The sequence below is a fragment of the Gopherus flavomarginatus genome, chromosome 24, assembly GCF_025201925.1.
Source record: "Gopherus flavomarginatus isolate rGopFla2 chromosome 24, rGopFla2.mat.asm, whole genome shotgun sequence".
In the NCBI taxonomy this organism is placed as follows: Eukaryota; Metazoa; Chordata; order Testudines; family Testudinidae; genus Gopherus; species Gopherus flavomarginatus.
In genome coordinates, this window is record NC_066640.1 from 3,904,344 (window position 1) to 3,921,405 (window position 17,062).

The window sequence follows — 17,062 nt, forward strand, 5'->3', positions numbered from 1 at the left end:
TGTTTCTTTTACACCACAACTGCCACATGCAGTCTTATGTACAAGCCCCATGTGTCTAATTGTACTGTTATCCCAAATACTCACATGCATATACTGTAAAAAATGAGCACCATGAAGGCACTACAAGAGTTTTTATCCAGACAATTATATTTTGTACTTTTTGTTTTCTAATGCTTCATGGATAGGAGTCAACAGTGTGCCCTTGTTGCCAAGAAGGCTAACAGCATTTTGGGCTGTATAAGTAGGGGCATTGCCAGCAGACTGAGGAACGTGATCATTCCCCTCTATTGGTGAGGCCTCATCTGGAGTACTATGTCCAGTTTTGGTCCCACACTACAAGAAGAATGTGAAAAAATTGGAAAAAAAAAAAAAAAAAAAAAGAGTCCAGCGGAGGGCAACAAAAATGATCAGGGGGCTGGAGCACATGACTTATGAGGACAGGCTCGGGGAACTGGGATTGTTTAGTCTGGAGAAGAATGAGGGGGGATATGATAGCTGCTTTCAACTACCTGAAGGGGGGTTCCAAAGAGGATGGATCTAGACTGTTCTCAGTGGAAGCAGATGACAGAACAAGAAGTAATGGTCTCAAGTTGCATTGGGGGTGGTTTAGGTTGGATATTAGGAAAAACTTTTTCACTAGGAGGGTGGTGAAGCACTGGAATGGGTTCCCTAGGGAGGTGGTGGAATCTCCTTCCTTAGCGGTTTTTAAGGTCAGGCTTGACAAAGCCCTGGCTGGGATGATTTAGTTGGGAATTGGTCCTGCTTTGAGCAGGGGGCTGGACTAGATGACCTGAGATCCCTTCCAACCCTGATATTCTATGATTCTCTGAGGAAAAAAGTACATGGAACTGTTAACAGTGCTATCCTAAGAAAACAAGTCTGCTGTATTGTAATTGAGTCTTACCAGACACCTGCAAATCTAAACCAAAACTGTAAAATGCACCAAGTCTGTAATTCTTGTAGAATGTTGCCGAAAAGCAAGCCATAAAAAAACTAAAACAAAAAAACAGAACACACCTGATGTTTTAACTACTTAGAATACAATCCAGTCCCAGCCATAAAGAAAAACCATAAATCACAGCATTTATATAAATGCAGCAGCCCTAACCCACAAGTTCACAAAATTCTATTTGTACATAAAACACAATTTTTAAATGTGAGAAACTTATCAGGATGGGAATTACTATTAGTGATGAACTCTTAAGCATGAAGCACTGTGCTAGCATCAAACACACTATTTCAATAACACTCAGCACTTCTCCCCAGGAAAGTGAGCACAGTGCCTTCAGAGAGCTACAAATCAAGTACAATTAATTTAAAGAATAAAATGTTAAGATTGGGGCTTTGTCAAATTCCTCCAAAATCTATCTAAGAGGTTTCATTTAGTTTTAGTGACTATTCCAAAGGAAGACTCTCCATCTACCGTAAAATAAAAGAAGCTGAGTTTAGGACTTCTAGAGCTATGAGTTACAGAACTTGTGCACCACCTCCTAAAAAAAAACATTCTAATCTTAAAACAAATGAAAGGGGGAGAATGGTTAGTAAGGAGACTGACGATAAGCTAGAGAGACCAGGTGTGTGAAGTAACATCCTCCACTGGTGAAAGAAGCAAGCTGTCAAGCTTACGCAGAGCTCTTCTTCAGGTCTGGAAAAGCTAGAGAGTCCTTTCCCTCTAGGTTGCTTGTTTATATACAGCCTAGGGGCTAATGACACTATGTTGTTGTCTTCTGATGGCTGTCCAGTGGTATATGGAAACTGAATTTGGGTCTAGTTCCCAGCTGACAAGTGTTCACCTCACGAAAACAACCATCACAATTACCACCATTGTTAGCAGTTTTGGCAATGAAACCAAGGATTGAAGAGGCCACAGAAACTGAATTACCCTTTTCGCTTCTAACAGAGACTCTTTCCAAGTGGGGCTGAGGTACATTGGCTGGGTAGGGAGGCCTCAAAATAGAAGTCTATTAGCTTTGTTTTGGTTTAGATGTACGTATACCATATTTCATTCCCTTAGTAACATGGATGCACCATATATCTGCTCAAGGACCTGTCTGGATTCTTGTAGTACATTTCAATATCAAAACCATTGTTCACAAGGACCGATTAGGGTAGAAATGAGAACAGCAGAAGACACATGCATGCAGACAAGCAAATCTAACACACTAAGACCTCGTCTACACTGCCACTTTACAGCGCTGAAACTGTCTCGCTCAGGGGTGTGGGAAAAAAACAACAACAACATCCCTGTGCACTGCAAATTTCAGTGCTGTAAAGTGGTAGTGTAGACAGTGCAGCAGTGCTGGGAGCTACTCCGCTCATGGGGGTGGGTTTTTTACAGCACTGGGAGAGCTCTCTCCTAACACTGGTGCCGCAACTACACAGCCATGTTAAAACGCTGCCACAGCAGCACTTTAACGTTGCTAGTGAAGACATACCTTAAGCGTGCTGCCCTTCTTAAGGAGACTAATAGATATTCCAGTGTGACAATTTTTAACAGCTGTTTTTAAGCAAGATTAAATTTTGAGCCTATCCACTTTGACAGCATCCCTATAAAAAAGGAAATAGTTTTGTGTTATTGCATGGTGCTGGCTTGATACTCTTGGAGAGCAGAATCCTCTATTTGTAGAATTGATACAGTACAGGCAGCAGTAGCACAAGTTTCCCTCACACTGCCCCATCACTAGGTCTAAGGAGAAAATTCAGTCCCCAATTGCCCAGTCCAGTCTTGGTCTTTCTGCCAAGATGGCCAACTAAACTGACAGACAGTGCCAAATGTGTTGCTATTTTTCATAACAGGGACACTTGTCACACCAGCACCTGGACACATTCATTTCACAGAGGATGCTGAAAATGCAAGAAAACAATTTTTGGCTCCCAGGCTCAATACACAAGGATCCATGTTTGAAAATAGTGTTGACACACTAGTCAAAATCAACCCTTTCTTAAACTCAGTTTGACTATCATTGACACCAAACCCCTTCCAAAAACACATTCACAAGCAGCTGATGTGAACAGGAAATAAGCACATTTAAAGAAAACATTCAGATACATAGTGCAACCTTATAGCCGAAAGTCTTGTTGATTACCGTAAAGTAGGGCTGTCAATTAATGCAGTTAACTCGTGATTAACTAAAAAAAATTAAATCGGGATTACAAAAATTGATTGTGATTAATCACCATTTTAATCACACTGTTAAACAATAGAATACCAATTGAAATGTATTACATATTTTGGATGTTTTTCTACATTTTCAAATATATTGGATTTTAATTACAACACAGAATACGAAGTGCACAGTGCTCATTTTATATTATTTTTATTACAAATATTTGCACTGTAAAAATGACAAAAGAAATAATATTCACCTCATACAAGTACTGCAGTGCAATCTCCTTATGGTGAAAATGTAACTTACAAATGTAGATTTTTTTGTTACATAGCAGCACTCAAAACAAAACAATGTAAAACTTCAGAGCCTACAAGTCCACTCAGTCCTAATTCTTATTCAGCCAATCGCTAATACAAACAAGTTTGTTTACATTTAAGGGAGATAAAGCTGCCTGCTTATTTACAATGTCACCTGAAAGTGAGAACAGACGTTTGCATGGCACTTTTGTAGCCGCTATTACAAGGTATTTATGTGCCAGATATGATAAACATTCATATGCCCTTTCATGCTTCAGCCACCATTCCACAGGACATGCTTCCATGCGGATGAGGCTTGTTAAAAAAAAATTAAGCGTAAAATTTTGACTGAACTCCTCAAGGGAGACTAGTACGTCTACTCGCATTCTGCGAGTATATTTCACGTTATAGCAATCTCGGATGATGACCCAGCACATGCTGTTCGTTTTAAGAACACTTTCATGCCGATTTGACAAAACGCAAAGAAGGTACCAATGCGAGATTTCTACAGATAGCTACTGCACTCAACCTAAGGTTTAAGACTCTGAAGTGCTTTCCAAAATCTGAGAGGGACGAGGTGTGGAGCATGCTTTCAGAAGTCTTAAAAGAGCAACACTGCGATATGGAAACAACAGAACCTGAACCACCAAAAAAAAAAAAGAAAATCAACCTTCTGCTGGTAGCATCGGACTCAAGATGATGAAAGTGAGCATGCATCAGTCTGCACTGCTTTGAATCGTTATTGAGTAGAACCTGTCATCAGCATGGATGCATGTCATCTGGAATGGTTGCTGAAGATGAAGGGACATATGAATCTTTAGCACATCTGGCATGTAACTATCTTGCAACGCCGGCTAAAACAGTGCCATGTGAATGCCCGTTCTCACTTTCAGGTGACACTGTAAACAAGAAGTGGGCAGCATTATCTTCTGTAAATGTAAACAAACTTGTCTGTCTGAGTAATTGGCTAAACAAGAAGTAGGACTGAGTAGACTTGTAGACTAATATTTTATATTGTTTTATTTTTAATGCATTTTTTGCACATAATTCTACATTTGTAAGTTCAACTTTCATGATAAAGAGATTGCACTACAATACTTGTATGAAGTGAACTGAAAAATACTATTTCTTTTGTTTTTACAGCAAATATTTGTAATCAAAAATAAACAAAGTGAACACTGTACACTTTGTATTCTGTGTTGTAATAGAAATCAATATTTGAAAATGCAGAAAGCATCCAATTTTTTTTTAAAAAATGGTATTCTGTTATTAACAACAGGATTAATCACAATTATTATTTTTAATTACTTGACAGCCCTACCTTAAAGAGATGAGAACTACTTCTGTACATTTTAAATCTTAAATAAATCATCCCCAAAGTACGACAGGGCACTGCATTAGCTCCGCTGGAACAGATCTGTGTAAAGCCAACCTGAATAAGGAGGCCCTGTGCACATCTGCCTGCCAAACAGTGCCCAGAGTCAGGTCGAGGGGAGGGCTGGCTAGGCCCCCGAAAAGAAACCCGTGGGCCCCCTACATCATGTTTGCTGGGGCCCCACTCCACCCATTTCACCTGCCTGGGGGCCCGGAGCTCAGGGCACTGGCTCAAGTGACCCCTTTCGCTCCCCCCAAGCCGAGCCCTGATTTAGGTGGGGAGAGGGGCTAACCTGGATCTACACCCCCCAGCACACAGATCAAAGAGCCCTGCGCCCCCGCGGTGAGGGGGTCCCGAGCCCCTCCGCCCCCCAAGGCCCGAGCCCCCACGGGAGGGAGACCCGGGCCCCTCCGCCCCCCAAGGCCCGAGCCCTGCGCCCCCGCGGTGAGGGGGGTCCCGAGCCCCTCCGCCCCCCAAGGCCCGAGCCCCCAAGGGAGGGGACCCGGGCCCCTCCGCCCCCCAAGGCCCGAGCCCCCACGGGAGGGGGACCCGGGCCCCTCCGCCCCCCAAGGCCCGAGCCCCCACGGGAGGGGGACCCGGGCCCCTCCGCCCCCCAAGGCCCGAGCCCCCACGGGAGGGGGACCCGGGCCCCTCCGCCCCCCAAGGCCCGAGCCCCCACGGGAGGGGGACCCGGGCCCCTCCGCCCCCCAAGGCCCGAGCCCCCACGGGAGGGAGACCCGGGCCCCTCCGCCCCCCAAGGCCCGAGCCCCCACGGGAGGGAGACCCGGGCCCCTCCGCCCCCCAAGGCCCGAGCCCCCACGGGAGGGAGACCCGGGCCCCTCCGCCCCCCAAGGCCCGAGCCCCCACGGGAGGGAGACCCGGGCCCCTCCGCCCCCCAAGGCCCGAGCCCCCACGGGAGGGAGACCCGGGCCCCTCCGCCCCCCAAGGCCCGAGCCCCCACGGGAGGGAGACCCGGGCCCCTCCGCCCCCCAAGGCCCGCACCCCCCGGAGACAGCCGGGCGCAGCCCCTCACCTACCCAGCCAGCCCGGCCGCTGCTCCGCCTCCTCCTGTCACTCTCCGCCGGCCTCAGCCCTCAGCGCTCCCCAATATGGCGGCCGCTCCTGCCCGGCCCCTGCGCTCCGGGCGGCCCCGCCCCTCCCCGCGCGGTGCATCACGGGAGCCTCCTCCCCCTCGCCCCATTCGAATCAATACAGGAAGGAGGAGATACGCTCGTTGCCCATAGCAACCACTGAGGCCTAGCGGCGCCGGGCCGAGGCAGGGGCAGGGCCTCCATTTAAAGTCTTTCCGCCCGGGGGCAGGGGGAGGGGGGAGAGTTTCTGGGGGATGGGTTCGGGCCTGGGCTGGAGTTTGGGGCCTGGTGGGAGGTTGGGGGGCTGGCGGAGGGTGGTGGGTTTAGGGGGCTGGCAGAGGTTATGGGGCTGGATGTGGGTTTGGGGGTTGTAGGGATGGGGGTTGGTTTGGGGGAGCTGGAGGGGAGTTGTTGGGTTGGAGGACTGGGGTGCCATTGTGGGTTCAGGGGGGTGGGGCTGGGAGGTGGATTCTGGGGGCTGGCAGAGGTGATGGGGCCGGATGTGGCTTTGGGAGCCTGTCGGGGCATTGTGGGCCCTGGGGTGGGTTTGGGGGGTTGCAGGGGAGTTGGGGGGTTAGAGAACTGGGGTGCCATTGTGGGTTCAGGGGGGTGGGCTTGGGGTGTTGTGGGGCTGGGGGGTGGGTTCACGGGGCTGGCGGAGGTTATGGGGCCGGATGTGGGTTTGGGTACCTGTCGGGGCGTTGTGGGCCCTGGGGTAGGTTTGGGGGGTTGTAGGGGAGTTGGGGGTTGGAGGACTGGGGTGCCATTGTGGGTTCAGGGGGTGGGGTTGGGGTGTTGTGGGGCTGGGGGGTGGGTACAGGGGGCTGGCTGAGGTTATGGGGCCAGATGTGGGTTTGGGGGCCTGTGGGGGCGTTGTGGGCCCTGGGGTAGGTTTGGGGGGTTGTAGGGGAGTTGGGGGTTGGAGGACTGGGGTGCCATTGTGGGTTCAGGGGGGTGGGGCTGGGGGGTGGGTTCAGGGGTCTGGCAGAGGTTATGGGGCTGGATGTGGGTTTGGGGGGCCTGTCAGGGCATTGTGGGCCCCGGGGTGGGTTTGGGGGGTTGCAGGGGAGTTGGAGAGTTAGAAAACTGGGGTGCCATTGTGGGTTCAGGGGAGTGGGGTTGGGGTGTTGTGGGACTGGGGGGTGGGTTCAGTGGGGTGGGGAGTTGTGGGTGTGAGGGGCTGGCAGGGGGTTGTGGGCCCATCACTGGGTTTGGGGCCTGGCAGGGATGAGGGTGGCCTATTGAGAACTATTACACAATTCAGCATCATCTCCATGGCATGGTTGCCATAGTGCCGGTGAGGCAGTAATGAGAACCGCCAGGTGATGCCCCCTGCTCATGTTGCTGGCTGGGCCCAATTTATAAAAGCAGAGCCAGGCCTGTGTGGACATAGCAGAGGTCTGAGAGCAGGGGTTGTATTCTACCACCCAGTCTCCCTCCCTGGCATTGGCAACTGGCCTTTCACAGCGCCTGGCACTGGTGCGTGCGCTGCTCCTGCAAAAGCCTGGAGGAATGGTTACTCGACAGCCCATCCATGGCATATACCAGTACCTGATGTATCTGTGCAGGGAGGCGCCAGAAGATCTAGCTTTGCGCAGCAGACCCAGTGTTATCAGCTCTTATGATTTTATTGCAACTCGCCAATATTTGTTTCCGAAAGGGCCTGTTTCTGCAGTCACATGATTACATGAAAATCTCAGCTGTATTTATTTTTTTGCAGTAAGTTTATAGTGATCAGGATTATAGAGGAAAAAGGGGAAAATGTGACCTGAGAGAACCTTAAAGAATCAGAAACCTGAAAACAAATAAAAAGAACCCAATATTTATTATTAAAATCTCATGAATTTTGAGCCAATCTCATGATGGGTTAGGACACGACTCATGATTTTTGAATGCTTGGGGTTGGCAATTCTGCAAGATGCTGCCATCTTCTTTGGCTGTATGCGATCTGTGGGAAACCCCATGTTGGTGCTCAGTGCAATGTAGCAAAAAGTCCCTCCAGGCACAGCTATATGACATCCGTGATGCTGTGACACTGAAAACCTCCGTCTCTCTTTAAGTATCGTATGGTGAATGCCTATCTAATGATCTAAAATGAGAGGGACGGTGCATCTTCATTCCCTGTGCTCTGAAAGTTCATACTGGCACGGTTTTGGCTTCTGATGTCAAAGCAAGTTTTCCTGAGAGCTCAGAATCCAAGAAGAATTTCAGGACTGCCAACACTGGCAATTTTACAGTGAATTTCAGAAATTATTAGCTGCTTTCCCATGATGCTCCCAGCCAGACCTGGAATAGCCTGCAGCTCAGGAATTTGGGCTTAGCTTTCTGTCATACATTCTGTAGCCAGCAGAGGCTGCTGGTCTCCGCCTCCCCCATCAAGAGGCGCTGTATGGGGATGGAGCTGGTGTGAAGGCAGTGAGGGACAGCTAGCTACTGGACCACTATCCTTTTCCTGCAGGAGGCCACATAGGGAATGCGGTAAAAGTGCTACCTGTGAAGGAACTCACAGCACTGGTTTGCAGACATTGCCAGCAGTGGGTGCTAAAAGGGCGGGTATAAGAGAAGTGGCTGTAGTGGAAACTCTTAGCTCCTCAAGTATCAGCCTCCTCCAGCAGGAGTCAGTGCACAAGGTCCAGGGCTGAGCTCAGCCAGGATTCCTCACAGTCCCCAGCTGTGAGCCAGGTGGTGAATTTCAGGATCAAAATAGTCAGTGACCTGTTGTGTCAAGATGGCTCTGGCTGGGTTTGGTAAATGTATGGGGGTGAAAAGAGGTGAAATATTTTATATGCCCAAACAATATAGATCTGTAACCTCTACATTCTTTTATAGCAGAGTAGCTATGCTAGTCTCTGCCATATGCTAGCATTACACTGACTACAGAAGATGCGCTGGAAATTATTTTGGTTTTGCTTGAGTTCTTTTTATTGCTCTGATCAATAAACTGAACCAATATGGTTTCCATATTTAATAAAGGACTGACACCCAAGCTCTGGCAGTTACTCAAATTCAGATCCTTACTCAAGACCCAAAAGCCAGCCAGTGCCTTAGCCTTGATGATTAATAAATCAGAGAAAACTGTTTATTCATTTAAAATAATTCATGTGACTTAGAACCACCATGATATCCCAGTCCCTAATATGTACAGCTGCATGATCTGATGCTGTCGCACTCAACCCTACTCTTTCCCAAATTCTAGGTGCATTAGAGAGAGGAGGGGGGAGAGATGATATCCAAATTCTGAGTGAGGATTAGGGTCTGGGTTCTGTGCAAGTCATGAGGTAGGAGGTAATTTGGATCTGGGTTCTGCATGTACGTTTCAGGGGAGAATCTGCAAGCCAGTTGGGAGGAATCAAAATCCAAGTTCTGGGTGCAAGCCGAAGGGGAATTGGGATATGAATTCTCGGTGCAGATCAGGAGGAGATTTAGGGCGTGCATTCTGTGTGCAGGTCAGGGGAAGGAAAGAAATCACTATCTGAGCTCTGGTAGATGGGGTGGGCAGAAATCAGGATCCAAGTTCCAGTTGCAGTGTGTTCTCATCTCCTTCTATCCTGGGCAGCACTTCAGGGCCCATTTGGCTGCCTAGGCACCTGAGGCCAGCTGAAAACAAAGCTTAGCAGCAAGGGCCAGGAGATCAAAAATCAGACAGCCCTTCCTTCCTCCTCTTTGCCTGGCCCAGCCCAGTCCCTTGAAGGAGTAGGTGGCAAGGGAAGCCCTGACTTCCACTGATCAGGTAGGAGCCTCGGGTGAACAGGACATACATTCTCGAACAGGGGAGAAGTCCTGCTGAAATGAGCAGGGTTCTGCATAAGCCCGGTGGGGATCCACGTGCAGAATTGGGGCCTTTGTCAGATTCTCCTTTTATTTGTGTGGGGTTTACACAGAGCAGAAGGGGGAGGGAGGAAAAGATATGTCAAAGCCACACACTTTGGGAGGGATGAGACCAGAAACTACTTTTACTCTCATTTTTAAAAAATTGACTGTTTTGCTTTAATCTTTGTAAACCCCCTGGAAGATGAAAGACATGATACAAGTATGTGGAGTTTACAACATACCCTGAGGCACTTGGAAGGACACTATGTCCATGGACGCTGCATTATATTATACTTTGCACTGGGAAAGAAATTGGGACTGGGAACTTGCTCTTCTGGTCATCCAGAAACATGCGCTTTCAAGACACTGGATCTTGTTCATTTGTTAGAATTCAGAATTGGCTGGCGAGGAAAAGCTCATCGTCCAAATTAATGTTAATGAAAAACATGGTATTGTGCCATGTTCTCTTTTGCATAGGATCCTTCACAATTCTCTCAGGCTGTGCTGCAAATTAAACACTTCCGTTAATCAGGATTCAGTCAATGACCAGTTTTTAGCATTTCACAGTTTATCCAGACGCTGGTTGTGCAGCTGCGAAGTAAAACAGAAATATACAAGACAGGCATTTTAAGCCCAGTCCTATAAAGACTCTTGTTATTAACTTTAAGCACATGAGTCGACCCACAAAGTTCAGAACAGACCCATTGAGTTTGATGGAATCATCACAGTTCCTGGCTCCTCAGCCATCATCTCTCTTGGGCAGACACCAGCCTCTCTCCTGACTTGGGTTGTTCCAGGCTGCACAGTCCCCTGGGTACACGGTGAGTTCCCCAGCAAGCCAGACAGCCTAACCTGGCCAGTGTCTGCACTTTGCTCTCTCCTCAGAGTCTGTGAACAGTTCTAATTGTCCACAGTTGGTTATAAGGTTCACTCAGCCCAAGCAAGCATATTTATTCATAAGGTGAAAGCATTACAAAGAAAACATATTCAAACACTAGAAGAACCCCCGAACCTGCTAATAAGCTTCCCAGACCTCACTCATGGAAGGACTTCCAACTAGGGTGACCAGATGTCCCGATTTTATAGATCCGATTTTTGGATCGTTTTCTTATATAAGCTCCTATTACCCCCCACCCCCTGTCCCGATTTTTCACATTTGCTGTCTGGTCACCCTACTTCCAACCTGTTCTAGGAAGGATTGGGGCACCCCATGCACAGAAGGTCCTAAGTCAGTTTAAACTCAGGCTGTTTATTCAAAAGTCCTTTCTTTGTCTGTTGGTCTCTGGAGAATCCAGTCTGGATCAGTCCATGCAGCCTCTCCAGGTGGTGGCACCTCTCTGGAGGTGTTACAACCTGAGTGAATTTGGCTAATCAAACCCCCTTCCCCCCCACCCCCCACACTGTTCTTAGTTCCTGGAGGGCTCTGGTCACCCTTCCCCATGAAATTACTTACTGTCTCCGGCCGTCCATGGTACATGTACTCAATACAGTAAGATCTCCCAAGGATGTTTCAGGATAGCTGTCAGGATTAAAATTAAGCAGACGCATAAATCTTTGCAGGAGCGCTGCCCAAGACTGAGACTGTAGCGTTCCAAGCCATCCATTCCGTTAACCCTTTGTTCAGGCCGGGATTTAGGTAAATCCTGTCTAATGCCTATAAGCAGCATTGGTGTACGAGTCAGTTTGGAAGGTAGAGAGTCAGAGAGAACCACAGGGTCTGTCTGCATCTAGCTGCTCCAGGAGCAACCCCCTCCTCCCCCTTCTTTGCAGCTGAGCCCCATCTCTCCTGTGCCGGGAGAGGCTTTGCAAAGTCCATCTCTCCAGCCCTTTGGTTTTTAAAAACAAATCGCCTCGGTGTTCAGATGGGAGCAGCCAGCGAGCTGACGCCTCCATTTAGGTTTTGTAAATAAATATTTACCCGGGAGCATCCGGAGAAATACTTGTATGTCCACGGGGGGGCTCGACTTCCCTGCAGGCTTCGCAACCCAACCATCGCAGCAGCGTGCGGGCGTCCGGCCCCCCGAAAGGGCACCTGGCCAGGCGAGCCCTGGGGGTGCCAAGCAGGCGCCTGCGGCGTGTCCCCGGGCGGCGCGGGAGGCGGAGACCCAGCAGAGGGAGCTCAGCTTGCGAGACGCCTTCTCCGCCCCTCGCCCGGGCTGCTGCGGCGGTTCCCTTCCCGCGGGGGCCGGGCTCCGGATTTGAAAATGCGGGAGTGGCTGGTGCTGCTGTGCCTGGGGAGGAGGCGGGAGATGGCCGGCCGGGGGGCCGGGGCGGAGCGGGCAGCCTGGCTGCGGCAGTACTACACGCAGAGACAGAAGAGGCTGATGACGGTAAAGGCCTTGGCGGGGGCCGGGGTGTCCGGGCACCGAGCGCTCAGCTGTGCGGGTGCAGGGCCCGGGGAGAATCCAGGTGTGGCGCATCTGGGCGGCGGGGGTCGCGCTGAGTTACGGGCTGATCGCGCTGGCAGGCCGCTGTGGGGTCAGACTGGGGACGGGGGAGACCAGGCCAGGGGCTGTACCAGGATTAGGGGCGGAAGTGGGGGGACATGGAGTACAAAGAGGTGAGAAGGGAAATGGGGCACAAGGAGAGTGGAGGAAAATCTGGGGGTGTGTGTGTAATAATTTAACACTTTTAAACCCCACCCCCCATCTAGAAAACTTGGGCTGAGGGGACCAACCCCTGCAGGCAGAATAAAGCCCCTTCACTGTTATATTCGACTTTCGTTCCCATCCACGAGCTCAGCCAGGACCATGAGGCTGAATAAAGACTTTCCGCCACCTTCTGTCTCCTAGAGCTTCAGGGCTTCCTTACTAATCACCAGCCCAGCTACCGGGTGGAATGGGCAGGTCCAATGCCGGTTACCGTAGTGTGACCAGATGTCCCGATTTTTGGGTCTTTTTCTTATAGGGGCTCCTATTACCCCCCCCGTCACGATTTTTCACACTTGCTGTCTGGTCACCCAATGATTGTTTTGTTTTGTTGTATAATCCAATTTAAAAAGAGCGATTAAACCTGAATGTTAAAACAAAATTAAAATGTACAAAACGTGGGAAAAGTTGAAACTGGAACATTGCGATTGACCCGAAACGGGTTTTCCCCCCAGAAAGTTCATTTTGTGGGCCACTTTGACTTTTCATCCCCAGTCGGAATGAAATGTTTTCAAATTTTCTGCAGAAGAGAAATTCCAAGTGTCACCCAGCTGTAGCGATGCCGTCCTGCCCGCCTGGAGTTCTCAGTCGGTTGCAGTGTTGTGTTTCACACCCTGCCTCGCCTGCTCCATGCTGGTAAACGGCGGCTGTGGTGCATCCCAAAGGGGGCTGGGGACGGAGAGAGGAGCGGGGCTAAAGGAGTTACCCAGAAAGAGAGAGAGGCAGGGTATGTATAACTGAGCTAAGAGGTGAAAACATTATCTAAAAGTTGTATCTCACAGGCCTTTGACACTCATTGGGTGAAAGCTGATACAGGGCTGTAATAATACCCTGCTCTTACCTAGCACTCCTCATCCATGGATCTCAAAGTGCTTTACCAAGGAGGTCAGTATCATTGTCCTCATTTTACAGGTGGGGAAACTGAGGCACCAATAGGCAAAATGACTTGCTCAAAGTCACCCAGTAGGTTAGTGGTGGACCCAGGAAGAGAACCCAGGTGTCCAGTGCACCACCCACTAGGCCAGACACTCATTCAATTCAGTATTAGCTTGGCATTCATGTAGACAGCCTGATACAGGGGGCTGGGCTGAGTGCCAGGGATGGCTGAGCACCAAAGTCAACTCAGTGACTAACTGGGTGACCTTGAGCAAGTCACTTAACACCTTGTGTCAGTTTTCCCCCTGTGTCCAGTAGGGATGATGCTGACCCAATACCCAGGGATGCGGAGAGGATGAATTGATTGTCTGTGCAGCACATTGGTTGGTTGTAGATGCAGTGCTGTAACAGTGCTGAGCATTCTCACATTCCAGTATACGTGTCTGGAAGGAAATGCTGCCTCATGCCTGTAATTGTCAAATTTCAGCTGCTGATTGCCCGCCGGAGGAGATCTAGCTGTTACTTCCACCCACGCTCATGGCCCAGCTTCCGGAACGCTGACTGGTGGGAACAGGTGGTCCTGAAAGACTTCCAGCCTCGGGACTGGCTGGAGAAATTCCGAATGTCCAAGGAGACCTTCTTCTATGTCTGCAACCAGCTGCGACCCAAGCTGTCCCACCCGAGTACCCAGCCCCACCCCATGCTGCCTCTGGAGCAGCGGGTAGCCGTGGCCGTTTGGCACCTGGCCACCAATGTAGAGTACCAGACAATCAGCCCCCTCTTTGGGGTGGGTCCGTCCACAGTGCAGAACTGTGTCAAGGAGGTCAGCTACGCCATTGTGCTGCTGCTGAAGCCGCTCTACCTCCGGCTGCCCAGCGAGCAGGAGCTGGAGAACATGGTGCGCATCTTCAGTGCCCGCTGGGGATTCCCACACTGCATCGGTGCCTTGGACAGCCTCCATGTCCCCATCCATGCCCCTGCGCACCTCGGTGCCGACTACTGCAACAGCCAGCGCTGGCATTCTGTCCTCACGCAGGCCACGGTGGATGGGCTGGGTCAGTTCTGGGACATCTGCGCCGGCTTCCCTGGCAGCATGGCGAACAGCACTGTCCTGGAAAACTCCAGCTTGTGGGTGTTAGCCAGGGAGGGCCGCCTCTTCCCAACCCCCCCGAAACATTTCATGGGGAGGGCACAAAGGTATGTCCTGTTGGGAGATGCCTCTTACCCGCTGCGGGACTGGATCCTCAAGCCTTACCCAGAAGACGGCACCCTCACCCCACAGCAGCTCCAGTTCAACTATCGCCTGAAGCGAGCCCACAGCGTGATCGAGAATGCCTTCCTGCGCCTCAAGGCCCGGTGGCAGTTCCTCCTGAAATGTGACGACTGCAGCCTGGACCTGCTGCCCACAGTCATCCTCGCCTGTTGCACCCTGCACAACGTGTGCGAGGCCCACGACAGCCCCTTCAATGATGAGTGGCTGGAGGTGCTAGAGCCCGCCGAGTTCTCAAAGCCCTGCCAGCCTGTGCCCGTGTCCATGGACGACAGCAGCGCTGAGGAAGTGCGAGAGCTGATGTGCGAATACTTTGAAAGCTACGGAGAAGGCTGATTGCTTCAAAGCAATGCCACGTGCGCTCCAGCTCTCAAACTTTCAGTAACTCTAGTACGTCTAACATTGCCCCAGCAATCAAAGGCTACTGAATGGGAACTGTGCACTGCCACATACTGCAGAGCCTTTTCCGTGGAATAAAGGTGGCTTGGGGGCTTGGGAAGGAGCCAGCCCTTCTCAGCTCAGTCACCAGTTCCAGTCTAGAGGAGGTCGGCCGCATTGTGCTACACCAGTCTTCGCTGTGGTGCTGCCAGGCAGCGGGATGGATTTCATGCCTTTGGATTCTGCCAGAGTTTAGACGATCTTGTGTCGTGGTCTGTGAGATGTAAATAAAACAGGGGGTCTAAGTTTGGACAGAAAGAGCGGTGCATATTTTTTTTGCTTTCTTCACAAATAAGTCGGGCTCAGTAGCTCAGGGCGATGGGGAAAGGACACGGAGCCTGTCATGTCCCTGGTATGAAGCCAGCCTGGGCTGCAGGCTGGCAGTCAGGGAAAGTTACCAGCTGCTGAGTTCTCAGTGGCCTGTGGGAAAAGGTGGGTGGATCTCAGTTCAGCAGACAGGCGTCCTTCACCCAGTGCTACTGTTCCTGTTGGCCCAGTGTCACCTGCATGGGCAGCCTCAGAAGCAAGCGCCTAGATGCCGTGGTGATGGGTGCTCCAGAAACACATCAGCAGAAAGGCCAAAGGTTGGAATAGGCACTATTGTCTGAATCACAATAGCATCTGGAGGCCCCAGCCGAGGACAGGACCCAGAGATGCCAGTCCCTGCCCTGATGAGCTCACTGGCTGATAGGGTGACTAGACGTCCCGATAAAATCGGGGCTGTCCCGATATGTAGGTGTTTGTCCCGCATCCCGAGATTTCACTCCGCCGGCAGCATTTGGCTTTTTTTCCCCCTCCGCCGGCGGACCCCCCCACCCCTCATGTGTCCCGATATTTTCTTCCTCTCATCTGGTCACCTACTGTCTGAACAGGCAAGATGCATACAAGGTGGATGGGTAGGGTTCTGTGGCCTGCTTTGTGCAGGAGGTCAGACTAGATGATCATATTGGTCCCTTCTGACCTTAAAGTCTATGAGTCTTTGAGGTGGGAGGGGAAGTGACTTGCCTGAGGCCAGCAGCAGAGCTGGGGTAAGAATCCAGCAGTCAAGGATTCCCAGGCTAGCACCCTACCCACTAGACTGCATAACCTCCACGTCCCTCAGGTGGCTGAAATACCTTCCCAGCCTGAGGCTGAAGTTCCTGTCTAATGCTGAGGAATGTCGGCAGAGCCGCGCTGGGGCTGCCTGTGCACGTGGTGTCTCGGTGAGTCACTGTAGCTCTCCAGCCTGGCCCCCTTCAGGAGCACAGAAGCTGAGACAGCGGCGGGTGGGAAAAGCCCTGGGGTCACTTTAGGAGGTAGTGGTTTTCCACAAAGGTATCTGCCTGGCATGGCGGAACCTCTTCAGAGATGCTGCCTCCAGGTGAAATCACGTGATGAAGGAAATAACAACAAACAACATCGTGGGCCAGATTCAACTGGGCCTCCAGCGAGTACAACTTCATTGCCTTCAGTGGAGTGACTCCCATTTGCATCAGGGCTGAGTTTAGCTGCACACATCTGTGGTTCTGCTTCTGCTGACACCCAGCTCCTGTTTTGCCAGTCACGCTGCCTAGCATCATCATTCCTGGGGGGACACTAATAGACTCAGTCGTTTCCATACCCCCACGTTTCTGCCTGCTGTCCAGAACTCACTTGTTTTGTGGAAATCTAGTGTTTTACTCCTACAATCTGAAAACAAGAATTTGGGACTTTAGCAATATCTGTGTCTGAAGGGCTGTGCATGTAGCAAGGGCGTTAACCTGAGTATCCAGACAAATTCCAATGAGATAACTACATTCTGCCTACCTGTGGCCCTGAGCCTGCAAAGAGTTACACATATGCATGGACAGACCCACTGAGTCCAAGCCTTAAGCCACCAGGGTTGGAGTCTTTGATTTTTAAAACATGACCGGATATTTGTCTGCTCATAGACTTGAAGTCAGAAAGAACTGGAAGGTGGTAAGGTGAGAGGGAATAGCCAGCATGGATTTGTAAAGAACAAATCGTGTCAAACCAATTGGATAGCTTTCTTTGATAGGATAACGAGCCTTAGGATAAGGGAAAAGCAGTGGATGTGGTATACCTAGACCTTAGTAAGGCATTTGGTACAGTCTCGCATGATATTCTTATCGATAAACTAGGCAAATACAATTTAGATGGGGCTACAGT

At 50.5% G+C, this 17,062-nt stretch overlaps 2 protein-coding genes across 8 annotated transcripts in view; one reads left to right on the forward strand and one right to left on the reverse strand.

The window, feature by feature from the left end:
* FZR1 (fizzy and cell division cycle 20 related 1) overlaps positions 1-5,921 on the reverse strand; it is a 36,754-nt gene extending 30,833 nt beyond the window's left edge. For 2 of the 7 annotated variants that reach the window (XM_050933770.1, XM_050933768.1), the window contains exons 1-2: positions 5,819-5,921; positions 4,077-4,305 (exon numbers count right to left, since the gene is read on the reverse strand). The gene's annotated coding sequence lies outside the window, so the exon portion shown is untranslated. Of the gene's footprint in view, positions 1-2,435; positions 2,548-3,366; positions 4,051-4,076; positions 4,306-5,818 lie in introns of those variants that run through there. The other 5 variants (XM_050933769.1, XM_050933767.1, XM_050933771.1 and 2 more) reach the window with 4 other exon arrangements.
* A 5,849-nt stretch (positions 5,922-11,770) lies between these two features.
* Positions 11,771-16,063, forward strand: LOC127040040 (uncharacterized). The gene is made up of 3 exons (XM_050933794.1): positions 11,771-12,012; positions 13,694-15,802; positions 15,899-16,063. The coding sequence occupies exons 1-2, from the start codon at positions 11,887-11,889 to the stop codon at positions 14,810-14,812; spliced, it is 1,245 nt and encodes a 414-aa protein (XP_050789751.1). The 5' UTR covers positions 11,771-11,886; the 3' UTR covers positions 14,813-15,802; positions 15,899-16,063.
* The last annotated feature ends 999 nt before the right edge of the window (positions 16,064-17,062 follow it).

Bases quoted from the DNA above. Each gene is read 5' to 3' on its own strand.
- LOC127040040 (XM_050933794.1), top strand. From the start codon at position 11,887: ATGCGGGAGTGGCTGGTGCTGCTGTGCCTGGGGAGGAGGCGGGAGATG. The intron at 12,013-13,693 runs GTAAAGGCCTTG...GTCAAATTTCAG, and splicing joins GACAGAAGAGGCTGATGACG to CTGCTGATTGCCCGCCGGAG.